This window comes from Clavelina lepadiformis, chromosome 6 (genome assembly GCF_947623445.1).
Source record: "Clavelina lepadiformis chromosome 6, kaClaLepa1.1, whole genome shotgun sequence".
NCBI classification, from domain to species: domain Eukaryota; kingdom Metazoa; phylum Chordata; class Ascidiacea; order Aplousobranchia; family Clavelinidae; genus Clavelina; species Clavelina lepadiformis.
Window position 1 is genome coordinate 2,439,555 of NC_135245.1, and position 26,247 is coordinate 2,465,801.

The following is a 26,247-nucleotide window of genomic DNA, read 5'->3' on the forward strand; positions in this document are numbered from 1 at the left end:
TCAATTTGGTTGGCTCCAGTTTGTCATAAAACATAATTTTAAACAACAACTTGCGTCTACCGAAAGGGTTACAGGGAGACTTTGGCGCCACTAAGCTGCTGTAAGGTCTAACAATCAATAGCAAGCCCTTCACCTTCAGATCGGGAACAGAAACACAAAGATTAGCTCAAAATTTGAAATCCTGTTGACTTGCTACATAAAGCGTGACCCCACTTCGTGACCAAGAATTACTTTTTCTGTGTGTTAGATATTGGAGAGAGTTAGATTTCTGGTTTGGCTTGCTAAGGCTGGAATTTGTTATCCTGTTTCTTACAAATTTTGGCAAGTTTGGCTTGAAAGTGCTGGCAATTTTGTACGAATTTTCCTCGTTTCAGAGCTCGGAGATAAAGTTAATTAAGAATTTTCAGCCACATTTTTGAGCAATCATCAACTGGGCTTTTTAATGCTTATTTTGTGCTTGTAAGTGCTTGACAGTGAAAGTAACCGTTCGCAAAAGTTCTTCGGTTTAAAAAGAATCAGCAGAAAGAACAATCATTATGGACAGCGAAGTGGAAACCGTCACTGACCGTAAGTTTTGCTTCTTTAGCTTATGCGATTTTCATCTCATTCCGGTTGAAGTGTAGACCTATATTGTCTATCAAAGGAAGATGTTCAAGCAAGTTAACCTTGAACTAACGAAGAATTGTTTTGTAAGAATACTTGACCAATTTTTTTTAATGACATATGGTGGTTAATCATTTACCGCCGAAAGTTTGTTGCAAAAAGTTCGTATAATAACATAGCCCACGTGATGAAAATTATGACGTCAATATGTGAATCCATGTGCGTGACGGTGTGTTTGGATCAAGTTGTAATTGAGACGTCTCGTATATGGACGACAGTAAACGTATAGCCTATATATATTTTATAGGCTACGTAGCCTATAGGAAGTTTTCCTTCGTCTTGAGACTCGGACTATACGTTTGAGCGGTGAAAAAACATCGCCAAGCTCAAGCAAAAATGTTCTCAGTTCAAGGATAAGTATTTCATTTTTTTGCCATTTCGCAAACTTTTATCTTATCCTTTTAATTGCTTTTTCACAGAACCTGAAGCACGGCCGCTTACTAGCACACTTCACATTGTGTTTACTTTGTTTATCATTGTTCTTGGGATGGGATTTTTAGACGGATATTTAGTGGAACAAAATCACGGAAGCCGGAAAACCGGAGTTTGCGTGATGTTGATTATTGGCGACTTTTGCTTATTTTTAATCCTGAGGTAAGACACACAGTGCGGCAAAGGCACCCAGTATAATGCAATGTCTCATATTATTGGGTAACTGGGTAGTTTGTTGTGTCATTTCATCATTTTTGCTGGTTTTAGATGTGGTAGATGTTTTCATGGTCCACTGTCTTCTATTTATTTAACGTTTTTAATGAAAGCAACAGCTAGATTGCCAAAAACTGCTTTCAATTACGCACTGTTCATTGTATTTTTATTGTGAGTGAATTAGTGCTAAAATATTAATGAACTTACAACATCGACATCAGAGCACTTTACTTGAACACAGTTGGCAGTATGCTGTGTAATAGACACTTTGCTCTGTTATGGCTTGCAAAGTAAAACACAGAAGCACAAAGTGATACTTTAAGTTCTTCTTGCATTGCAAATTGCATACATCAAAATCAACTCTTTAAACTTTGAGTAAAATGATCGAGTCTGGTTAAATGTATTGTCAGATAAATCAATTGTAAATGATTTATAACTGCACGGGGGATGCGAATAGATTCCTATAAACCTTTTATTGAGATGAAGCGTACACTGACTCCAAACACAGCTGATTAAAATGGGTTGTAATCGCGACGTAGATTAAAATTTAATCAAATACAAAATATTAAAAGCAATCGGCCGAGTTTATTAATCTGGTTTCAAAAGGTCATTAAATTGCCTTCACAATTTGTAATATTCTTCACCCTTATGAACTGGTGTTTGTCTAGCTGCAAGTGTTCAAAAAAGTTGCCGAAAATACTCAAGCAGAAATCTCTTCCTATTTGACCCCATTTGTACATTTAGATATCCGCTTGTTTGTTAACTTGTGTAATCTGTGTTTCTCAAAGGTACGTTGCTGCCTCAGTAGGAACCGAAGTGAGATCCACGAAAAGAGGGTCATCGGTAATAGAGTGGTTTCTCGTCATATTTGTTCTGGACATAAAAATGTACTTCATCATTGAAGGAGTCAGAAAGAATTGCATCAAGTCTGGATTGCTTCTAGCCAACCCCAAACCTCTAAAAGCAGCCAGTATGGAAGTTGGTGACGTGATCTATAACGTCACAAATGACGTAGACCAAGTCGCTGTGGTAGAAGATGTCCCTGTGTTAAATTACTTTGCGTCAGGGTTGGTTTCGTGCGAGTACGCGCTCACTACTCGCAAGCTCATCACGCTATTTCAAGCGGTTTTCATTTCGGGGCTTTACCTCCTCCTGGTCGGGGCGGACTACATGAGCACCATCTCAGACTTTAGGAGCCTGGAGGAACTGAAGATGCGAGCTTTCTGGGTAGTTGTCGATATTCTGGATATCTTGGAGCTTCAGTCGTCGATGTGGGAGGTGGATCAGTCACATCAACTTCCCTACGTCCTTGTTGCATTCATATATTTCTATTGTTACGTCGTCCTTGTCGTCTTGCCTCCAATCTCGCTGGTCGAGATGAGCAGAAAAGAAGGGGAATTGGGACCTCATCTCATGCAGATGTATCTTATGGCAAGTTTCTGTATTGTCAACGTCGGCTCCACAACCATCCGGATGGTGCTCCTCCTACGTCATAGTTATGCTTCCACATCTGCGATCTTTATCGGGAAGAATGTAATTTGCGTCGGAATGAAAGTAAGCTATATTTTAAAATAGGTTACGTGATCTTAAGTGTTGGCAATTCAAAGATTTCAGAATTTTCTGTTTTCTTTTAGCTATTTCGTGAAAGACGCGTCCTTATAATAAGACGTTTTTCATATATAAACTTCTGTAATTAAAGTAAACGTACGATCAATCAAACATATTTTATCTTTTTTCCAGGTGACAAAGCTCATTCAATTGCGTTTGGAACAAAAAGGCAAACTGGTTTTCCAAGAACAATCAGATTTCGATGGGAGCACAAATCCTTCGATTGCAGTGCAAAATGGGGAGATCCCCGCTGTTAGTACAGAAACGTGTAACTGTGAAGACATAAATTCCAAGAAAACGGACAACAAAGCGCTTTGCTTCGGTCTAACCCCTAAAAATAATTACAGGTTTACAGAAATAATTAATAACTACACATATTTGTCAGCTCAAATATCCTTGTGTCATGAATTGGGTCTACTTTCCCCTCAAACATTCTTCTAGTGTAATTTAGATACTCTCCAAGCGTAATGTTTTTACAAATTATAAGCTTTAATTGTCCTTATAGCCTGTATAAAATTCCTGACTTCAGTTTAAGTGTTTATTTATAAGATGCAACGGTGAAGTTCAAGACCAAAAGCCGGAAGGACACATCAACCAGTGTGAAAATAAGCGGCGGACCACATCAAGTGATTCCGCGACGATCGTAAATGCAACATCCTCATATGACCCACACAATGAGCTTATGACGCAACAATCAATGAACGATGACGGCACAATTCGTTTCGAAAGCAACATACCGGCGAAAAGGATGAAGCTTAAAGGTAGACGCAAAAAGAAGCTAGGCGAGGAACCCGGAGTCCCTTCAATCATCTTCAAAACCGATCCAAATTCGAACGGGCCCACGAACATGTTATGTAAGAGCCCAACAAGGACTATTCTATTAGAGAACGAAGCCTTAGGACTCATCACGTCCAAGAATCGAAATTTGTATCACAACGGGGAAAGTCCCACCGCGCAGCTGGTGCTGTCCCCCATGCACTCAAATTTGAGCGACGGTTGGTCGGCATCGACCAGCAGCAGGAGATCGCATTTTTCGCCGTCCTTAGATCCAGTTCCATTGTCCTTCAATGATGACACAATCAACGGACATCAATCTTTCAAGTCTCTTAATGATGTCACTGTTGAACTCAACGAGGCGGCAGCGGTGTTGTCGCCGAAACCGAAGAACAGTGACGATGTTCGTTTTCGGCAAAACCTGAAAATCCACGATTACGCGAGTAATCATCGTTCACAAATGATGGATCAGAACACGTCTAGCGAGACCGATGGCAGTCACTCGCTCCCGCCGTCAATGAACCTGCTGGACTGGACCTGCGAACATCGTCATTCGCAGCAGAATATTTTCGAAAGCGAGGCAACTAGTACCATTATGAGATCACCCAAGAACCAAGCCGACTCTTGATTCGGTCCAATATGCTTCAGCTGACGGTTTTGAAAGCGAGATTGGTAGAAAACTTTCTCACCCAACCGACGACCAGTGTGTGGTTAAGATGTAGAAGTTGCCAGATTTACTGCACGTCGATCAGGCCCAAGCATTTCAATATGCCGACCATCGATCAAAAACATGCGATTATATTTTTCTTGTCTTTTTCAAATTATGAGTGATTTTGTTCTTAACGCTGAGATAGTCGCGATGGCGCATTGCACTTGCTCAATGCATTACCTGCGTTTTAATAGCGACTCAGTGGTGTAACGCCCCCTTGCCAGGGTGGTAATTACTTGAAGACCTCTGTGGAATTTTTTCCGAATTCAAAATTTAATTTGATTTTGTGTGTCAGCGGCAAGTATTTGCAAACGATGTTGCCCGGAGCAATAGTTGCGCGCTCCTTGGGGACCGCAATCAATGCACTCTTATAACCTGCTCAAAACCATCGTGACGTCATTAATACACCAAGTGCGTTGTTTTAAATTAAATGTTGTCAGGTCCCTAGTAACGTAAGATATAGGCTTCATTTAGGCCATTGTGACATAATATCAGGTTGCGCTTTTTGTTGTTGGTAAACAATAGACACCATCCTTTACTTAAAACCAAAGGTTACCAGCTAATTATCACTTCGCTTGAAACGCCTAAACTGGTTTTACTTGTTGGAACGTCGGTTGCTCACACCAAAGCGTGTGTAAACATACAGCCTCTGTCAGGCTACTGTTTATTTTATTGAACTGTAAACCAATGCTTCAATTGTCCCGTTGCTTTAAATCAATTGCCAAAATAAATGGAAGTGCTGTTGTAAACGATGTCAGGTTTCAATAAAATGTACATTTAACAGTTTATATCCGTGTACTGTTGTGTGTAGTCTGTAATAGAAAGATGATATCTGAAATAGCCTTCCACATGTACATGTGCAATCTACCTGTATTGAGTTGCTGTTGCCAGTCGGTAAATACCAGCAGTAATGAAGTAGCCGTAGGATATTAAGACGTAAACTTTGCAGGAATAATTCCTGGCATATATTAAAGATCAACCTGACCTGGAAGGTTGGTAAGATCAAAGAAACGGCGATAAATTATGATCAAACAAAGAAGTTAAAAGAACAAATGTTTTGAGCTTACAATTCTTAGTGAGGTCACACTCAGTTAGGTGCAATTCTTGTACGGCACAATGGTTATTGTTGTATGATTGTTTCAGGTACACGCTAGGCTAAACCTGTGAGCCACGAGTCATTTTCAGGACGCTTTTAATTATTGCCCTCAATTAAAATGTGATTACGACGGCTTTTCACGTCTACCGAGCGTTACCTTGTGTTTTACTCTCTGATACCCAATATTCTGGTTGATTGTGTAAAGATTTTATAAAATGTCCACATCACTTGCCGTTCAGCCGGCCTTTCGCACCAGCAAGACTCTTAGAACGAAGGCCAACCCGGATCGAACCATTTTCGGAACAACTTTGGATAACTATGGAAGATGCTTTAAATTACTAAAGGATCCGAAAGGTAAGATATCTCTGTTTTAATTTAATTTAGTGACTGTACACACTGTTCCGACCAAGAACTGATTTAGGCTTGTGTACATATAACTCGCATATTCAAAGTACAGAAGCCTATATTATGAGTCCTGATTAATTAGGCCTACAGTAAGATACATCTGACAGATGTAAATTCAAAAAACTACCAACCAGCAGAAAACTGTAGCTTTAATCCAAAAATTCGCTAGACTTAGTCCAGAGCGTAACAACTTTGCCGATAATACCTTTGTAACAGTTCAACCGTGTGTCAAGCTGTATTAGATTCTTATTTACTTTGTCAACTTTTTAACAAGATAACACTAAATACCACAGAAATGTATTTATTGCTCCTTTTAATGCACGTAGCCGTAAAGGAAGCAACTGAACTACACCAGTCGAAGTCAAGTTGGCAACCTAGGAGCGGATCTTCGCAGCGTATGGTCGACGTTGCGTGGGGGCTCCGGGATCACAACAAGCCGGACATTGGGGAAGAATTTTCTACCGGATTCAGCAGAATCTGGGAGAATAAATTAAACAGAATTGAAGAGGATTGCGAGACTGTAAGCGAGATAGCGAGCAGATCCAGTTCTCGAAACTTCTTTCCGAGTTCTTTTGCGAAGAACAGAGATTGCAAGAGCGCTTTCGTGAGAAGGAAACTCGAAAAGCCGAGTCCGCCTCGTCTTTTATCCGCGAATTCCACTTTTGCGCCGCTCAAGACATCGACTCACACACCAGGAAAATCAGCCTCAATGGCTACACCAGGTATGGCGTTTTAAGCATCTAAAAATGTTGTCTTTAAGTCTTTTAGGATCCTTTTTGCGTTCATTGTCTTCTTAAGTTCGAACAGGCGTTTAGTGTAATGTTTTATTTACAAATGGAGAATAAAACCTTTTCAGGATTAAACTTTTATTAAATCTGTTTTTTACTTTCTATTTCTAATGCTTTATTGCGGTTATTAATGCTTAGGTAAACGTCCGGTAGGTGGCGGAAATAAGATAACCGTGCCTAGGTTTCGGTTGTCGCCGAATGCAGTAAACCCAATGAGAATAGGAAGTCTCAAGATCACGGAAACAGGAGCGAAGGACTTGATCAATGCCCAAAACATAAATAAGGTGATTTAAGCTGTTAGGTTATAAACATGTCACTGCAGCTATTGCAAAAATTTATATTGGACAGACAAGTGTCACACAAGGAATCCTTCCTCATTTGCTTGGCTACTAGACCTATTCAACGTACTTCAATATCATTTAAACCTTAATTCAATTTATCAAACAAACATATTTGTCGAAATTGGTTTCAGCTTTTATCTTTTTTAAATTTTAATTTTTTTTAAACAACTTAATTTAAAATATTTATTCTTTGTTTTTACCGTGTTTTGTTTTTACATTTTCCTGTGAAAGATCGGTCTGGGGGACACGCTACAGTACAACTACCAAGAATTTCAGCGTCAGAAAACCCCCCAGTTCTACAAAGACCATGGTCACGTGTTACTGCTAGGCCAACGCTTCACCGACGACACGACCAACAAAGACGTCACCGCCCCAGGGGGGTTCTACCAGCTCGGCACCCCCGATCGAAATATAAACGAGAAACATCGACACGTGGTAGATCGAAACGACGAAGCGACGATCGTTCGCCGAAGTTACGAAAACAAACCGTCAGAAGTGAATTCCATAGATATCTTAATATAAAAATACAAATTTTTGATTTGTTTTTGTTTTTGATATTATAATATGTCTATGCTTACTGTTTTCCTAAAGTTTTCTTGAATCTTTTTACAGGAACAACTTTATTTTGAAGATGATGATTATGACATCACTAAGGAGCACATACCTTTAAACATACGCCACAAATTCGGTGATGATAACGTCACAAAAGTATTGAAGCAAAACAAAGACGAAGTAGGGAACAACATGTAAAAAATACCAAACCACTCATAAATAATTACAATAACTTCTATGTGAATAATTTATCAGGTTATACAAGCTTTGACGCGAGAAAGCGACTTGAAACACAGCGGTAAGCTATAAGTAAAATTGTCTGTTGTTCTCACTGTGATATTGTAGTGATATTCGAATATACATCACTTAAATCATTCTTAAATCACAGACATTCTAGAGTCCCTGTTACCGTTTAAAAAGAAAATAATCTTGTGTCTTTATTGGCCCCGTAGCCATAAAAAGAAAGAAATTTCTGTCAAGAATATCACACAGTTGCTTTGCACTCACCAACTCATTACAAACACAGGTATGGTTCCAGCACGGCGTGACGTAAAGGAACTGAACCACCCAATCGATCCATCGCCAGCCCACTTCACAACGTTTGGAGACAATCTAAAATACGATAAGTTCGAAGGTCAACGATGACTACTGTAATGTCTTCTGTAATTCATTGTGTCTATTAATAACTTTTCAATGACATACGAACGATCAGCAATTGTTTAAATTGATTCAATTTTTGACAGGTGGATTACATCTCTACATAAAGTAAAGTTAGATATGACGTCACAATGGCGTCGTCGAGACGAAATTTGAAGCTGGGAGCACTTTACACCTGTTGTGATGCAGTGGGTCTGAAGTTGCCATGTACGGTTGTTGCGTTTTTATGCCTACGAATAAGTTTTTTTGTACATTTAAATTGTGCCATTGCTTTGAGATTAATAGGAGCATATTGTGTTATGTTAGGCTTAATTGTGTCTTTGACGTTTACTTATTTTTGAAATTTTGTTGTTCTATTCATGGGATTAGTCTCAAACTATGAAGCAATTCCTGATTGATTAAACGACAGTCTCAATGTCTTTTAGATTCTTCAAGTTTGTTCTCACTGCTTGTAAGGCACCATATTTTTTGCATCACTTATAAACTATATACAGACTTTTTGAATGGCGTATATTCGTAGGTTATTCAATATTTCACTTAACCCAATTCAGGACAGTAATAAAAAAAGTAATTTCTTGATGTGAAGATGTGGAATTTGATGATCACAAAGAAACCGGCCGGCTGTTGTATTACATTAATTAAAGTTAGTGCATTACATGTGGTCATGTGTGTTTTGGGAGATTAACGTATTTGTGCTATTATGATCTCTGATGCCATCCATTCCTGTGGGTTAAAACTAATTCATCACTTGTCATTGTGTGAGGTCATCAACCCCTAGCTTCAGAGAGGGAAAAAAACTTGCCCACAGTGGGAGAACGGCAGAACAAAGTAAAAATTTAACGAGGTTACAAACATTTAAACACCAGTGTTTTTAACGAACTATATGTGGCACACCGCCCATAAACTGATGTTGTAAACACAAAAACAAAGGATTTAATTGTAAACAAGCAAAAGCCCGATTAGTCCACTATGACGTGTTGCTACTGTTTAATTAATTGTGGATTGAACTTAATATGTCAATTTCATACAGTACACTCTCGCAGTCACCTGGAAATGAACATCCTGACCTTAGCCTTTAGTGCGGTGATCCGAAACCTCATGCTTCTTAATTCGTATTATTAAAACCAAATTCGGTAAAATTTTATGTGTTTTTGCTTTGAGCAGTTTTTCCAGATTTCCCCCAGATAAAAAGTCACACTTGTCCTGATTTTGAATTATAACACCTACAAGCTGCAAAAAAAATTCTCAAAATCAAAACGTGCTGTCGTGCAGCCCACAGCTGGAGGAAGAAATAGAACGCACAATATGCTTTGATGACGTAATCATGTCCTATTAAATGTTTCATCATTTTATCCTATCTACTGTACAATACAAGAATCGGTTTATAATAAAAGAGTCTATTTTGGAATGCGGTTGATTACTTTTTCAAAGAACGTATAAAAGCGCGTTTCAGTGAGTCGAGTTCCAGGAATTCTTATTGGAATTCAGATGGAAGTCGACGCAACGGCCAACGACTTGCAAGGAGTTTTCAAGAATTACAAAGCAATGTTTTTAATGGTTACTCTCATTACTGTATAATGGCGCTTCCGTTCATCTGTTATTCTGCATTTGAAAAGTCCCGAGTTTGAATCCCAACTCTACTATTTCTTTTCTTTATGCTGAACCTAAATGAAATATGGTACCGTAAATAGCGATAACTTTGTACAGTCCACGTAGTCATCATTATTAGTTCCCTCCACCATGTTTTCGAGGTCTTGGGTTCAAATCCCTGCTTAGGCGCTGGTCTGCTTTTCTACACCGAAATGTACCAACAAGACTTTGGAAGTCAAAGTTACAGCAAACAAAATAGTAAATATATTGAAATAAAAAATTTCATTCTCACATTGATCAAGTCAAAAGGTATAAATCTGCTGGTTGTGTGAGAAAGAAGTGGTGGCGCAGCGAAAACATCAACCAACAGCAAGTTCGAGATTCTCGGTTCAAACCTCTAACCTACCAAGCTTAGTCCAAAAAGACTATGTCGCTTAGTATAGCTCCCACTCACCAGGTAGGATACTCAAGGTTTTGCGATCAAAACCTTGCAAGGCGCTGGTGAAAGTCGAAGCGTGTGATAGGACTCCACAAAGTAGCAGTTTAATCCCTTAAAAAAAATTCTTTCCCGCAATGAAATAAGATCAAAAGGTATAAATGTACCAGTTGTGAGTGAAGTAAGCGGTGGCGCAGTGGAAACATCTGCCAGCAGCAAAGCAAAGTTCTCGGTTCAAACCTTTGTCCATCCAAGCCTAGTCTAAGAAGATTTCGTCGCAAAGTTCCCACTCCCAGGTTGGTCACTCAAGGTTTTGGGATCAAATCCCGGAGCAAGCGCTGGTGTTCCTTTCTTAGGAGATACAACAAAATAATCCTGAAAGACTTTGAAAGTCAGTGTGCAACAGCGCCCAACAAAGTAAATATTTGCTCACCTAAAACTATTTCAGTCCCGCACAATTCAAGCTAAAACGCATAAATCTACCGGGTGGGTGGGTAACCTCCCCAGCTCAGTAGAAACACCAGGGAACAGCAAGGCAAAGGTTCTCGGTTCAAACCCAGTGAAGATTCGGTCGGTCGCCGAAGGCGACTTGACTAACACCGACCTACCCCGCCTAGTCCTAGTGTCTAGTCGCCGAAGGCGACCCGTCGAGGCGCGCAGCGCCGAGTCATAAGAATTTTGCTGAAATTTCTCAAAAATGCTAAGTCCAAAATTATATTTTGCTAAAACTTCTCAAATACTTCTTCTAAAACTTCTTTTTCTTGTAAGTTCTAAGTGACCAAGTGTTACTTCTATTCCAAGGTAGGCTACTCAAGACTCTGACGCTTAACCAACTGCAGCTAGAACAAAACAATTCATTAATATAATTTTTTCAGTATATTCTGTTTTTAAAAATGACGACAAATTCGTTGATGTTACACTCGTGGTATTTTCATTATTTTGGATTGTTTTCATAACAAAATAAGTCATAATAAATGACAAGACTGAGCAATAAATGATTGAATCACGATTACAGCAGGAAACATGTTGCATGAAAACAGAAACATCATAAAAAAATAAACAAAAGCAGAGAAATCAATAAGTTTTTACTGTGTGATAATTGCAGAAAGCACAGCTTTACACACTTTTCGTGTAGATTTCACATTGTTTTTGCGTGGGTAACATACGTCAATTCAGCGACAAACGACAATTAAACACTAAAAACGATGACGTCATCATCACTATAGTATTTTTTAACTTTGCGACTTTTTTGCTTTGCATACAATTAAAATAAATAATGGAGAAAGGTCAATAGCGGTAAACAGCTGTGTAATAAAAACAAACATCAAAACAATATCATAAACAAAGAAATGCATGGCAATAATTCTTTAAGATATGATGATTACGGAAGCGTGGCTCCACACGCAATATAGTGTCATAATCTTCGCACACACAAATGATTTCTGTTATTTTTTGTGTGAATAGCACAAGTGAAAGCAGCTAGCAGGCCTAAACTTGTTTGTAATGAGTGGGATCTGTGTGGGATGATGTGGAGCTTGAATATGAAGATCTTTACTTTGTGGTCTTCCAAATGATAACAAAAGACTCTCGTTAGAACTTTCTTCTATCAATCTGTCACCTAAGAACAGAATGTAATCCAGTGAATCTTTGAACCATTTGAATCTTCCATTCTTTCTATAGAGTATGAATGCATTTGGTGTTGCCATATCCAGGGTGTGGCAGAACCGCTTCTTATAATAAATCTTCATTATTCCTGCAGAAGTTGTTTGTACTCATATCGTTAATAATAACTATACACCACTCTTACTGCTTTAAAAATGCAACCGAATTTATGTCGTCAAAACGAAATACGAAGAACAATTGAACTTTCATGAGAACAAAACGGTTATCGTACTTCTACTAAACACATCTTTTTCTTTTCATTTATTCCAACGTCAGTTTTAGAAAGTAAATTTACTTCCTCAAGTGCATAATTTTAAGCTGCAAGCGTTACGTCGAGATTTCATAAATAAAAAGGTTAAAACAATGCAATACGTTGATTAATTCAGTGACAATCAACGACAATGTTGTGCGAATAAACGTTAAGATTCGTAACAGAATACAACATTTCTAATGAATGAACTTATATATTTTATTTGTTAAAAATGACACAACTACCAACACAGAAAATTGTTGATATTTAATCCCAGGTTATAAACTGCAGTGTTAACACTCGGCCTCACATTCTCCAAAAATCTATCTATAGACATCATACATCAGTGACAAAGCCAAATTCAAAACGCAAAGTGTGAAAATAAAAATATTTTGACTTTAAATGGGTGTAAAGTGTAGCAGTATAAAGCACTTTCCAGCTCTTAGTATAAAACTAGATAGGCATAATCCAAATGTCAGACAAAATTATAATTGAAAAAACATCACACGACATACGCACAAAACAAAAATGATGGCAAGTATCCCTTAACTTTAAGGCTTAAGGGTCAGTACTTTTTAAGAAGTGCAAAGCGAAATAGTAAGGTCAGGTAGCACTAATTTTGTGAGTTTTAAAACAAGGCAAGAGTGTCAAGTGCAGAAAACAAAAATATACAACAAGAGTGTTTCTAAAATTACGTGACGTGTAACACAATGTGATACCATACCAGCTTCTCTGTAGAAACTGGAATAAAATACAGTTCATACTGTCGTAAAAGTGACATTATAAAATTGGCAGTTGTGGTACAACTTTTAGCAAAAAACACACCCACATAGTACTCCCATTTAACTGCATAGCAAAAGGCTAATTTAATACAAACAAATGCTGTGTACAATAACAGCAGGCGTACTAGCACCAACTACCGCTCTTCGCTGACGTCATCTGCACGTGACAGGAAGCTAGCGTTCCCAGATCGACCGGCATTCGAAGATCATGACGTTTATGGAGGACGAATGCGTCATAGGCGTTCTTCATCTAAAAATTGGGAGTTTTAGAACCTCTAACTGTAAAAATAATACAACAAGAGTGTTTCTAAAATTACGATATTAAATTACGATAGATTAAAAATTCTAAAAAAGCTTTCAGCGACTATGTCACATCTTATGAACGAAGTGACGTCAGTTAAATAGATGGTCGTTGTAAGCAGTATAAATACGGTCAAAGGCAGAAATAAAACAGTACTTTGTTTATTCTACTTGCAATGTTTTATTTTTTTGCAAAATACTCACGATAGCATTGAACGAGTTGGATGTTATAAACTCGTGTTTGTCGCAAAGCTAAAGACATGACGTCGTGATAACGTCATGCTTGACAATTTACGTCATGCTTGACAACATACGTAAGGCGATTATTTGCAAAAAATATCCATTAACTCAATAACTTGCCACGTGTTGGTAAAAATATCTAAAGGACAATTAATTTATTTTGAAATGTGTAATTGGTAGGGCTAATTGTAAGACCTGTTTCTGATACCTTTTAGTAAGAACTTATAATTGATGACCAACTCATTGTGTCTCATGATGTTGTTCACAACAAAAGTGCGCTTAACTCACATTTCACGCATTCATACATTCTAAAGCGATGAGAGCATTTCGTCATGCCAATTTCCGGAACGCAGATTCAACACAAAAGCCTAAATAACGATAGTTATGGTTACTGAAAATGAATGAATAAATGAATGAATTAATGAAATGAATCAATGAAAATAAATTCTGGGTCTACTGTGCAAAGCCGACAGACCCATACCTAACGCTCATGTGTTCTATTACAATAATTACACCCTATACGAAGTGCAGCAAGTACATCTATTTCTACCCGGAAATTTCACATAAACTGATGTAGAAGATCTAGTTTTTACAATACGACAATGTCTATAAAAAATCATGAGAAGCTTAAAAGCGAGAAGCATACGAAGAAGTTTATGGCCAGGAACTATTTTCTCTTCGACGAAATGGCGCCCCACCACCCGCCACTGCAGATAACAAGATTAACTGAGATCAAAACAAACTGACCTGTTAGAAAGGAGAAAACAAATGGAACTGGCAAGAGTATTGTCTTAACGGGCTTTTAAGATAGATCAGTGTTTCCCAACCGGGGTGCGACGAGATTTCAGGCAAAACAAGCGGTTTGTAATCTTATAATCACAAACAATGTTGTTTTAACAATTTTGTTTAGTTTTATCAGCTCCAAAGTAGACCTTTTCACATTACCGGTAACCACTAACCAGCTTATTCGTACATAAATAATGCAACAACGAAAATGGGTAAGCAACTTATGGTGTCGTGGATTTTTCACTGAAAAAGGGTGCCGCGATCCAAACAAGGTTGGAAACCACTGGGCTAGATACGGTCATGATGAGATTGTATGGGCCTTGTCACAAGAACATCATCTGCTAACTTTACAGGGTCAGCATCATCGCCGATTGGTGTATGAACCAGCTTGATTTGTAAAATCAGCAACTTTATCAGCGTTCGTTGATACAACGTTCGTTTTTTTATTGTCGATTTATGCTGTTAAACGAGGTAATATTCTCATTTAAAGTTGTTGACCAAAACTGTGCGCAAACCCACATTGGCCTATTTCAATGTATGTACAGTACATGTTTTTTTTTATAAGCATAGCGTTAATTAAGCATACCCAGTCTGATTTTGTGTGACAATATAAAAGCCACTAAGCGTTATGGCCAGCTATGTTTATTCACGCGCACTAACAGTTATTACTTACTACTGTATAAGGCGTTTGCATTGTTACAGCGCGTTGTTTGGTGATATACATCATTACTCTCTTTATATATTTGAACATGTTTGATTACCTCGAGCCACGAAATTCTTGCCTTCTGAGCATAACCTTGGAACTTGGTCTTGAAACTTCTCATGCTAATAAGAAATGTGGTGTCGAAAAAACGACCATTTCTTCACAAGAAGAGAAAACAGGTCGGTTTACAGGTTTTGCCAGAGGTGGCACAACATCTTCTTTAGGAAAACATTGACTGTTTCGCTGCCCGACGCTACAGTAATTGCTCGCGGTATTTGCTTCGGATGAAAACGGCACAATTATGTCTCCCATTCACGCTCGGCGCGATAAAGAGCTGTTTTTGTTGAACGGCACGCGCCTTTAATCAGACCAAGTGACCATAATATGATTACGAGGAATCATCGGTATTTATTGAGGCATTTACAGGCGCGCAAATGAAGTGTATCAGTCTATTGCCCATCCATCATCCGTGATAATTACTTTGTTAAACAAAATATGACAGCTGTAGTCATCGCCCTGGCGAAGGTTTTGTAACCTATTTTCCGCCTTGCTTGCTTGGTACCTTACTGCCTACAAGGTTAACACTCATTAGCCATGACACTCCAAAATATGCTTCACCAAAATGGAGAAAAAACTGCCATTAAATTCTTTACAAACGTGAGAATGTCAGTGGATTGAATAAAAGGCAACCTTTAGTGAGACGTAAGTACTGTATATATACTTGAGCAGTACTCTTGGGTGTAATGACCGTGCTATAATAGTCATTGACAAATTAATAATGTCCGTATTTTCATGCACGTTTTAAGGCCTCACTTTTCCTCTGTGCATCAGCGCATGCTTTTAACAGCTAATAGCGATTTATTCGTACACACCGCGCCAATGACGAATAAATAAAATTATAGAAAAACGGTCAATATATTAAGTGCTTATATACGCGTGTCTGAGTAAACCAAGATTGAACTAAAAGAAGCCTTACTATAACCTTCCTACGATTAACGAGGTCCACAAATACGTCATCGCATGGAAATGTATTCGAAAAAAATAGTAAATATGAAGCCACAAAAATAGCACAAACAATAAAGAAACAACGGTGACGAAGGCTGATAAAAAACACGTATTTGAAGAAGTGGAACTATGGTAGGCTTGAAACTCTTTTAAAGAAACTTGAAGCAAGCAAACTATGAAGCAAGAAAAAACAAGCGTTAAAAAATTAATATAGAACTACTAAAACCTTTAAAAATTTATTATTTTGTGACCGGGGTGTCTTAACTCAAAGCACGAATAGAGGCAATTGTCAAACATGCAAACAGATGAAATAGCCTAATCAAGCAGAAACAATCAAGGTAGGCTACATGGGCCACAATAGCTGAATAAAGCATAGCAAAAGTTACGGGCGCTTATACAGGAGTTATGCATAATAAACCAGCAATTGAAAAGCTCAGTTAAAGATGCAAAGATCCAGAGCCGTATCCCACCGGGGGTACATCAGTGGAAAATGCCTGGTGGTAGTGAGGTGAATCATGGAAGTGAGGGTTTGGATAAAGTCTATGATGGGGATGATGGGTGACCGACGTTGCACCATAATGGGGCTGAGAATAAGGGTAAGTCGGCGAACGACGATTCATGTAAGCTGCTGTAACCATGGCGACAGAGGGCGGTGGTGACGTCATGCATTGCGTTGTCGGCGACGGGTAGCTTCCTTCGTAAGGTATGGGCCCGGCTTTGGGGTCCTTTGCACGAGACCTGAGAGACGACAAGGATCTATCTATACTATTAGGGACCGGGCCATAACTGATGTTGGGGTAATTACTCGGATTACTGTGATATGACGTCATCATTCCACCGGTTTGTTGAGGAAAAGCGGCCGAACCGTGGGGTTGACGCACTGGAGAATACCCATCCGGGTAAAGATCGTGCGGATAAGCAGATGTGTTCTGGTACGGTTCTGAAGTGGGCATAGTCGTATCGGTGCCTCCGATGGGGTTCGCATCCGGGGTTGGTTGGGGTAAAACAGCCGGGTGGGGGTTCGCATTTTGAGGGGAACTCAAAATAGACCCGTTGGGTGAAGGGAGGCTGCTTCCGCAAGAAGATTGGACATCTATCGTTCTCGGATTAGGGTTCAAGGAGGAGTCTGATTTGGGAGTGGTCATCCAACCCGAATAGGGCATTATCATGTTATTCGGATCTTCGGTAAACATAGCCGAGTCCGGCGCATGGTCGCCAGTGGGCGCTCTGTGTTCGGGGAAGTACCTTTGCACCTGGTCGCTAGATTCGTTTTTAGAGATGTTGTTGTAAGATCCCATTGTCTCTATGTTGGACTTCTCAACTGGATGAGCTAGATCTTGCTCATTGAAAGCTTCATGTGTTCCATCATCTGCGACAGCCATGTTCTTCTTCGGTTTCTTCTTCTTTCTCTTATCTCCCGATCTCGTCTCGCTTCCGGACTTTACATCTTCATCCAACGATCTTGTGTCTGGATCGTTAAATGTCTTGTCGCATCCCGAATCTTCATCTTCTTTGATCTCTTCGTCCTCCCTCGCCTTATCAGCACCGACATCAGTCGTATTGCCGCTGCCATCCGCGTTCTTGTCCGGGTTGGGCTTGTTCGACTTGTTTTGCATCTTGAGTTGCCGCCTTAGCTTTGCGCGACGATTTTGAAACCAGACCTAAAAATAACAAGAATATTCTCGATGAAGAATGTTGTTGTCGTTTCGTACAACACTTAAAAAACTATGAACGACTCAGGTGTAATTAACGGCTGTTTTTGATTGACCGGTTTTGTTTTTTTAGCCTCCCTTAATAAGTTACAGTTGGGGAATTTTCTGTTGTCTGTTCAATGAGACAAAAACTGAAGAATCGCCTTCGCTTTAAGGCGAAGAAAATAGGGAGGGTAAACAGAGATTAAGATGAGTCAAGTGGCCAACTCTACTCAACGGTGAGTGGAACGAAAACAAGTTAAAGAGAAAAGTTTAAAAGAAAATTCACAACCGAAGCAGTTACGGAAATTATAATCAAATAGCTCTTTTGAAAACTTTCTTACGCTAAATATGATGCCAAAACAGACATAATGCATGTTTGGTCACTCCCTTTGTATAATGGATATAGAGAGAGCATTTGACGTACCGAAGCTATTATTTCTGTTACATTACGCACAAAACTTTAAGCTCATTTGATGTAAATTGCATAAAATAAGCCATTTGACAATACTATAGAACAATGTTAAAGTTACCGGGGAACTCGACTAAAACAAGGCACGCCTCCTTGGGTTACCTAATGGGCGCCCGTGATTATCTAAACACCCGTTTCTAATCAGCTTAGGGTTCTGCTTTCGGCCGCAAATGGTGGGTTTGATGCATTAGCGCCCGTGTACGGATTGCAAAGTGCAGACAGCGCCTGTCTTAAACGGAGACAGCCCAGGTAACTGATCGCCGGTAGCGCAAAAGCAAGGCAAGTGGAATAAAAACTTTTCCCTTACAAAAACAAAATCCTGTTGTCCGGGACCCGAATGCGTGACCTTTGCTTCTGAGCAGATTTCGTAACAAAATATCGGGCAGTCTGTCGGACCCTTATCGTGGCCGCCTTAAATGGAGTGAATATTTGTCTGTTTTAACTATCTTGCTCACTGTTTGTGTTGGAAACCTGGCCAGCTTGATCTAAAGGAGACGAAGCAACTACAATTTACCAAACAAGCGTGGCTGGTGAAGTGGAAAAATCAAAGCAGGGGCGTAATGGGTTGCTCTTTCATATTCGGCACTTTCCATCTTTCAGTCGGTCCAATCGGTGCCTGACTTTATTTACCCAACATAGGCAATCATTCAACTTACCCATAAAGGTCAAGCATTGTTTTGTAATACATAACCGTTTATGACGCAATACAAGAAATGAAAATTCTCGGCGATGATAATGATTACAGATTTGAACCTACGCTGGGTTGCTAACGCGCTTTGCAACTCGATACTTGGTAACAATGACAAGAATTGTTGCGTAACAATGCCACTGCTTACAGGGCGATAATCAGTTAGTAAATAATAGTTTAACGATAATTAATTAAATAAACGTTAAAAGCGAGAGTCAACCTTACAATGTTGTGATTTTTAGAAAGGCCCATTTCAATAGAACACGGAATTGCCGAAATTCATAACAAAAATGGTTTATTGAAAATTGGTTTCCTTACGAAATAAAATTTTTGTGTCAGTTATCGTATTCTGTGATGGGTCATATGCATTATATTTTTGATATGCAATTAAAACATTTAACTGCACTGCAGTGTTTGCACTTGCTGATAATTTGTCAAAAAGAAAATATTATGTTGTCATTCTTTATAATTTATATTCAGCGAACCACTCGCACTTTAGCGCGTTAGTTTTAAAGCTTTCCACAATCACAGCTTTGGATGAGGGTAAGTATTTTGAATGAACTGGTCTGCAGATTAGTTTGAAGCATGACATCAAATTTAATCATTTCATTACAAAAGTGTGACAAGGTTCCCGTGAAAATTTTCCGACTAATTTAATCTACAAAAGTCACTTTCAGAGCTATCTTATTACAACAACAGAAAATTAGGTAAATTAACAACCTTGAATGAAATCTCTTTGGTCAGGGGATACCCCTAATCCAGGCAAATAATCGAATTCCGGTTAATTAACACCAGTTTAGCAGCGGATTAGCATATAATTGCTCAATCGCGAAACAGGGTGGCGCACTAACATCTAACCAACTCCTCGTTGTTGAGTTTATCAATTAACACTGGTTAAGGCTCATTGAAAACGCTTATACAGCAGTGGGCGAAATAACAGAGCAGAAAGTCGACACATTGTCCTGAAATGGATACTGTCTGTAACAGTTTACTTTTACGCGTTGCAAGAACCGCAATTCTAGAAAATTCTAAGAGCTTTGTTCTGAGATTCACGTCTCATAGTCAAAGTGGAACTCCCACGGGTAACCAATGGCCAAAAGAACGACGGAAAATCGGCAAGAAAAAACGGCTGAAAATACTTAACGTAGTTTCCGATTGGTTGTTGCTCGTCAACGATTATTACGTCACCATGAATAAACGTGGCAAACGCAGTAATCCGTTTGGAAAGTTTCCCAATCCTTGCGCTATAGAAATTGAAGAAAACTCGATATCTTAATCAACGCATTGTGACGACACAAACGCCTCTGTTAACGCACAGGAACAAGGGACTTAGCAGCTGCTGATTCGCCCATTTCCAGAAACATATTAAGTTTTGTTAAAATTTTAAAAGTTTACACAATAGTGTTGTTCGCTTAACTATTCGCTGTCAACAAAGAACAACACAAGAGATAGGAATGAAAATTAATTCGACCGTCTTTGCGACGCGTCGTAGGTTTCAGGAAGGTCGATTGGATGGGACCGGGGCGTTTTTGTCCTTTAATTATCGAATTAATTATTCGTTTTAAATTACAGATGCGAAATCTTCCTCGTTGCTTGTTTATCCCACACTTTACAAACGCGCCGAGATTAACTGAATAAATCAAATTGAGAATCAACTTTACTCGACAATTTTTATCTTGAGTCAAGCAATTCGGTTCAATTAGACCTATTAGACGGTTTAATAGAAATTGATTAACTTTTAACAATAAACTAAGTGATGTAATTCTAATATTACGCAAAGAACCACATCAATATTATTGTAGTCGTATGTTCGTTTACATTATTACAGAGAACTAATTACTCACAAGTGTTACTAATTTAAAACCGTGTAAAAACAACCCAAAAAGATTACAAATTTGCGTTTAATTTGTCATTCGGCCATTTTTAAACAAAACCCGGCGAAAAAAACATAAACAGTGTGAGTCAATAATTTATAATTAGAAAACTCCTGTGTACTTATCTATGATGAAGAAGCGGTTAACAAGAAAATCAATTATGAAAAAGAACAAGTTGATTTTGAAGTTTTTTTTCCCTAGACTAAGCGCTGGAGATAAATTATGACAAGTGGTTACAGATTACATAAACGACTAGAACAAGCACAAAAAATGTTGAAGAAAAACTTAAAAGACTTTTTGCAATGGATCAATCCATACCATTGTTTTTGCTTTGAACCGAAACAGTTTTCGGAGTTAGTTTTCATCAACATTAAGCTAATGAATTATCACGTCATACTCGTTTAGGCCAAAAGGTCTATGACATCATAAACACGATGAACGCTTGACGGCAATTCTGCGACGCGCAATAAACGACGTGTAGTCAGTCCTAGTAAGGTGTCAGAGTTCATTTGTCTAATATGTGAATAGGACATTAAAACGAGCTCAAACGAGCCCAAAGTTGTAGGCTAGACCGGTGAGATTAAAGTGGACTAGTTTACCATCATAATACAAACATGCTTTTACGAGCCTGATTTTAGGCTGCTGGCATGTTTGCAAAACAATTCACAGCCTGAAAAAATGAAGAGATTCGTCGATCCGAAAGTGAGTCCGCTCATCTTTGGCTGGCGCCGCATTTGGTTCAAGTTAAGTAAGTTCAAAGAAAGCTTTGTTTGTGGACATTTCGTTCCCCGGTTCGATCAAGCGGAAAACAGGCTACCCCGGATGCCTACAGCCTACTTTCCACATCATTTAACGATTTTTAGATCCCTCTAAAGATCCCTGTCAATCAGCTGACTTCACCTAACCAGAGAATGTCATGACTCAATCAGTTAGCGCTTTTCAACCTTACAAGGTTTTAATGTGCGTTTATGAAGTGAATGTTACGACTCGGTGACGTAACAAAAGATGATTCGCGCTATCCATTAGAAGTGAAGCCACTTCCCATATCTATCATGTTTAAGAAATTGCGCATCAGGTAAATTACGGTAATGCGTAAAGAAATAAGAAAGATTTTTAGCGCTAAAACCTTTGTTGGGGTCACCAAAAATCAAAAACACCTTTGTTCGAAGGAAGCTGACACCCAAATGCTTTAATAAAACTGAGAGTGGATGGGAATAATAAAAAATATGGAAACAATTTGTTTTTCTGTAAAAAAAGGTGACAGAACACTCATAGACGCATGAAGCAAATCAAATGGACCTGACAATTTGAATTCAATGAATTCAAAACTAAACAAAAACAATCATTTCAGCTAACGTTATAAAGAATGTTAATCATCCGAACGCGACTATACAGACAGCGTCATATTTCGCAACTTTTTAAGTCTATTAAAGCGCCTTTTAATTTTTAAGTCACGAAGTAGATTTTTTCATCATCGGGAGCGTGATCCAATTAAAAATCGGATAAATCCGCGATGATTAGATAACGAGGTTATCAGGGATAGCTTTTTACAACTTAAGGAAGCTTTGGCGATAGTAATGGACATCTCTTTGTCTTCTGTTACTATATCAGTCGCGATTTAAAATTCTCGTTTCCTACAACAGAGTTATGTCAAATTTTGTGCATTTATAAAAGTGGAAAATTAATCATGTTTCATTTGAAAAAATAAATGTTTATACTATGTCTATGTTCGTTGAGAGCAAGTAAAAATCTATGAATTTTTACAAGGTTTTTCCGACGCAAGAAAAAAGTTTAAAGTGGTGTAATTATAAAAGACAAACAATATTAAGTAAAAAAAATAAGAAAATAAGACAAGCCAAGGCTAACAAAATTATTGACATTTTTACAAGCTTTTAAAACGTAAAGCTTATAAAACATTTGTAACGTATGAAGAATTTTGACACGCAAAATGTTGTCATTTTTGGATACATGCCAGATTCAGCAAATGAACGCAGGAAAAATTCGTTAAAATTTAATCCAAACCTTGTCAAATTTACCTGTATTCTGGCTTCGATTAAATCAAGCCGAAGAGCTAAAGCTTCTCTCATAAAAATGTCAGGATAATGCGTTGTGTGGAAAGCTCTTTCCAATTCTTCTAACTGCCACTGGCTGTAGTTTGCACGCGCCCTTCTTTGCTTACTTGGCTTTGAATCGTCTATGCAAGGATTCAAATGACAAAATGGTAGATATTTGCTGTGTATAGATTAATGACTTTCCTTTAAGGTACCTCTATGTCTGTAAAACATTTTTAGTTGAAACTACCGAACGTTTATGGTAAAAGTTTGTTGAGGACGTTTTAACGTTCAAAATGGCGTCATTTCATGCAAGCTGCCTCCCATAAATTTTCCCAAAATTAAGCTGAAAACCCCTATATTAAACGATCAGGGGTGCATGCAAATTCTATACACTTAATAGATACAACTTTAAATAAGAATGTAATTGGTTTAATATCAGATTGTCAAAAGTGGTCAATTGTCAGCGGAATTTTGCTAGGCTGTAATTCTATTAAAGAGTCATTACTATGCGAGAATTACACAAAATTCGGCATTTTTCTATGTGCTGCGATCCTTTACGTGGGTTTAAAATTTTGACCTGAAAAGGGGAAAGTTTTTGCACGTCACAAAATATTGAAAATTAACAACCATCAACAGTAAAAAAGAAAGCAACAAATTGCTTTTAAATTCTTATTACTTCAAATATTTCCTATACAGGTATCGCCGTGATTAAACAAATTACAGATTAATATTCTCTATCATAACTTTCACTAGCACATAACATTGCATTTAACATCTTTTGCATTCCCCTATACTGCGTAGCAACAGTGCCCTAAAGCGCCTAAATATAGTTGTACGCTTAAAGTATTATAATTTCAAGATTTCATAAACGATTGAATATTAAAATCCATTTATGAGCATTCGGTCCAAAATTTTATTGAAGTCATCTGACGCGAACAGTCTTATTACGTGGAATTTACAAAGGCATGCATATCTGTTATTTGGCAACGAAAATTAGGGTCTATAAATTGCAACAGACATTTCCAAAACGTAAAAATTAGAAATAAAAAAAGCCGCTCTGCAGTCAAAAAATGTGAAATGAATCACTTCGCAAGCATTGTTTGTTTTAAAATGACAAGGCTTGATTCGGCTGATTGACATTGAAGTTCATTAAGTTGTTGCAACAGTGCCCTAACTAACCGAGCAGGACTCGCATGAAAGGCACGCTGACAGACCTAGGTACGCTGCTTAAAACCTGGAATTTTACGCATTTGCGCATGTAGAAAAGATGCCGGATTAGTGTTAAGTCACAAATCCGACAACTATTTTAATCATTGCATTACCAGAGATTTACTATAACACGCTAGCCTTTTATTCTAAAGCGCAAAATGCTTTAGGCGGACTACCTTCAAAGGGTCTTAATCCATACACAAACCCGTAATTTTTGGCACAATAGTATACCTAAATCACGCATTTGTCAAATCATTACGCAAAGCCAATAATTTCAACACGAAATCGAAGCGGTGTAACTTACCAAAGTTTGAATTGTATTCTCCACCGACCCCAGGAAAGCCAGCAGCTTGTGAAGCCATTATCAATGCTTGCTTGCAAGGGTCTGACGACATATAGCCCGGCATGAACCCGTCATAACTGCCATACATCGCTGCGGCAGCGGCGGCCGCTGCAGAATTGCTAACGTGGTGAGGATAGTAATTCTGCGGGCATCCGGACACGCCAGACCCGGCCGACGGTGACAGTGAGAACCGTGCCGGTCGGTGATATAGCGGCGGTGGGTAGGTCATCATAGAAGATGGCACAAGTGGTTGCGGCCCATACATTTTGCCTCGACGATCAGCGCTTGAATCAACAATCGATTATGACGTAACAAAAGACTTAATTGTTACAAAACTTTTGTTTTGCGCGTTGTCCTGAACGGAAAAAATTTATAGTGTCACAGATTGCTCAAAAAAGGTTTTACAAAAGTACAAGGTTAATATCGACAAAATTACAGTGTAAAAAATTACTAACTGACATTAGATACATCACTCCAAGAGGTTAAAGTTCTCAATAAACTTTTAAACCATAATAGTTAAAAACCATTTAGTTTCGTATTTTTTCTGGTATTTGAACTCTAATATTACAATCTGATTCACATTGTCGCTCGAACGTCACGTAACACGCGACCTACCTCGATTTTCAGTGACTGTGGCGTCTGAATACTTTAAAAAGTGAAGTGTAACTGACCCCAGTGTCTTAACTACTATACAGGATGTAAAAAAAGGTCGTCTGGCCCCGGACTCAAGTATACTGGGGTGCTGAGAAAAAATGACTTGTTAGATCACAATGGGTGAAAAAGCGAGAATTTGAAAAAATTTTTGTCACGAATCATTTCCATAGCGGCGTGGACGGCGGCTCAATAGACGTCGAAAAAGAGCTAAATAAAATCAATAAACAAAGAAAATAGTATTTTCCAAACCAATTTCACCTATTTTTTTATTTTTGAAGAGACATTGAAATAAAACTTCTTATAACTTCGCATTTTGTTTTCAAGTTGAGAACTATAATTATAAGATATTATAAGAAGTTTCTCAACTTATTAAGCTTTGAACTTGTTTTAAACCAAGTTCACAGAAAAAGGGCCAGATAGCGCCGTTTTCAACTAATAACAGGACAATGAAGCTGACTGCAAGATTACGAACAAAATCAAACAACATCACTCGTGTTACATTCAAAACTATAGCACAACAAAAAGCAGATTGTGCAAGTTACAAACGAGAAAAGTTTCGTACAAAAAAGAATAATTTCAATGCTCAGTTTGGCTAACCAATCCCATTTTCAATCAATACTCCATTTCAAACAGATTCATTACAGGACGAGTTTAAACAATTTAAAGCCTATTACACAGCTTGTTCATTCGGTGCCAACGAACGGTGACTCTGTTTAGCAAAACCGTTACTATAAGGCATTTTAATAAGTCAAAAACGCAAAAATAATAACAACCTTTTCTTTAAAGCAATTATAACGTCGGCCAAGCATTTTCTGCTAAGTTAAAATTGACAAACCGTTGTCAGTAAGCGGATTCATCTTTGCCGCCGTCAAACTGACGGTCGTTTATACAATATTGATCAGTTTTCGGGCAAGAGTCACGGCAAAAGTCCCTAGGTAAACAGGATTTTAACCTTACCGTGACGACGAGTCAAATGGCTGTCATAAATCACCCAGGTTGGGCCCGGAATTTTCCCTAAGACCCAAAGAATTCCAGGGCTCGGGTAGAATACTAGCAACGGGGCAAAACATGTAGCCGATAACGTCGCCTCGAGGCGAAATCGACTGTAAAATCCGCTACAATAACAGTAGCGCCGGGATTTGTGCGCAGAATAACGCCAAAAGAGCCCTTTAAGTTACTATTAGGCCTTACTACACCTCGGAAAGATCACCAACTTTAAAAAAATTATCTCTTTCATACTCATTGCTTCGCCTAATACTGCGTTTATAAA

At 38.4% G+C, this 26,247-nt stretch overlaps 3 protein-coding genes and 1 long non-coding RNA gene across 4 annotated transcripts; 2 read left to right on the top strand and 2 right to left on the bottom strand.

Annotated features, from left to right (window-relative positions):
* Positions 1 to 378: 378 nt before the first annotated feature.
* On the top strand, positions 379 to 5,173 carry LOC143462334 (uncharacterized). Its single transcript, XM_076960461.1, has 5 exons — positions 379 to 567; positions 1,083 to 1,257; positions 2,097 to 2,862; positions 3,049 to 3,263; positions 3,466 to 5,173. The coding sequence occupies exons 1-5, from the start codon at positions 537 to 539 to the stop codon at positions 4,316 to 4,318; spliced, it is 2,040 nt and encodes a 679-aa protein (XP_076816576.1). The 5' UTR covers positions 379 to 536; the 3' UTR covers positions 4,319 to 5,173.
* Positions 5,174 to 5,548: 375 nt separating this feature from the next.
* LOC143463101 (uncharacterized) lies at positions 5,549 to 8,939 on the top strand. The gene is made up of 8 exons (XM_076961478.1): positions 5,549 to 5,849; positions 6,227 to 6,622; positions 6,827 to 6,972; positions 7,261 to 7,524; positions 7,642 to 7,761; positions 7,837 to 7,879; positions 8,108 to 8,215; positions 8,325 to 8,939. The coding sequence occupies exons 1-8, from the start codon at positions 5,711 to 5,713 to the stop codon at positions 8,348 to 8,350; spliced, it is 1,242 nt and encodes a 413-aa protein (XP_076817593.1). The 5' UTR covers positions 5,549 to 5,710; the 3' UTR covers positions 8,351 to 8,939.
* A 3,135-nt stretch (positions 8,940 to 12,074) lies between these two features.
* On the bottom strand, positions 12,075 to 15,329 carry LOC143463102 (uncharacterized). Its single transcript, XR_013118249.1, has 2 exons — positions 15,046 to 15,329; positions 12,075 to 13,208 (listed from the first exon to the last, which is right to left on the bottom strand). It is a non-coding gene; the product is annotated as an uncharacterized LOC143463102 (long non-coding RNA).
* A 667-nt stretch (positions 15,330 to 15,996) lies between these two features.
* Positions 15,997 to 24,674, bottom strand: LOC143463165 (uncharacterized). The gene is made up of 3 exons (XM_076961567.1): positions 24,285 to 24,674; positions 22,754 to 22,911; positions 15,997 to 17,653 (listed from the first exon to the last, which is right to left on the bottom strand). The coding sequence occupies exons 1-3, from the start codon at positions 24,586 to 24,588 to the stop codon at positions 16,430 to 16,432; spliced, it is 1,686 nt and encodes a 561-aa protein (XP_076817682.1). The 5' UTR covers positions 24,589 to 24,674; the 3' UTR covers positions 15,997 to 16,429.
* Positions 24,675 to 26,247: the final 1,573 nt, after the last annotated feature.

What these genes read in the sequence shown, in the direction of transcription:
- LOC143463101 (XM_076961478.1), top strand. Translation starts at nt 5,711, where the DNA reads ATGTCCACATCACTTGCCGTTCAGCCGGCCTTTCGCACCAGCAAGACT. An exon ending in AAGCGACTTGAAACACAGCG is followed by an intron (nt 7,880 to 8,107) that starts GTAAGCTATAAG and finishes TTACAAACACAG; the next exon opens with GTATGGTTCCAGCACGGCGT. An exon ending in AAAATACGATAAGTTCGAAG is followed by an intron (nt 8,216 to 8,324) that starts GTCAACGATGAC and finishes AATTTTTGACAG; the next exon opens with GTGGATTACATCTCTACATA.
- LOC143463165 (XM_076961567.1), bottom strand. Translation starts at nt 24,588, where the DNA reads ATGTATGGGCCGCAACCACTTGTGCCATCTTCTATGATGACCTACCCA. An exon ending in AGAATACAATTCAAACTTTG is followed by an intron (nt 22,912 to 24,284) that starts GTAAGTTACACC and finishes ATCCTTGCATAG; the next exon opens with ACGATTCAAAGCCAAGTAAG. An exon ending in TAATCGAAGCCAGAATACAG is followed by an intron (nt 17,654 to 22,753) that starts GTAAATTTGACA and finishes TGTTATTTTTAG; the next exon opens with GTCTGGTTTCAAAATCGTCG.
- LOC143462334 (XM_076960461.1), top strand. Translation starts at nt 537, where the DNA reads ATGGACAGCGAAGTGGAAACCGTCACTGACC. An exon ending in TAATTTGCGTCGGAATGAAA is followed by an intron (nt 2,863 to 3,048) that starts GTAAGCTATATT and finishes TCTTTTTTCCAG; the next exon opens with GTGACAAAGCTCATTCAATT. An exon ending in ACCCCTAAAAATAATTACAG is followed by an intron (nt 3,264 to 3,465) that starts GTTTACAGAAAT and finishes TTTATTTATAAG; the next exon opens with ATGCAACGGTGAAGTTCAAG.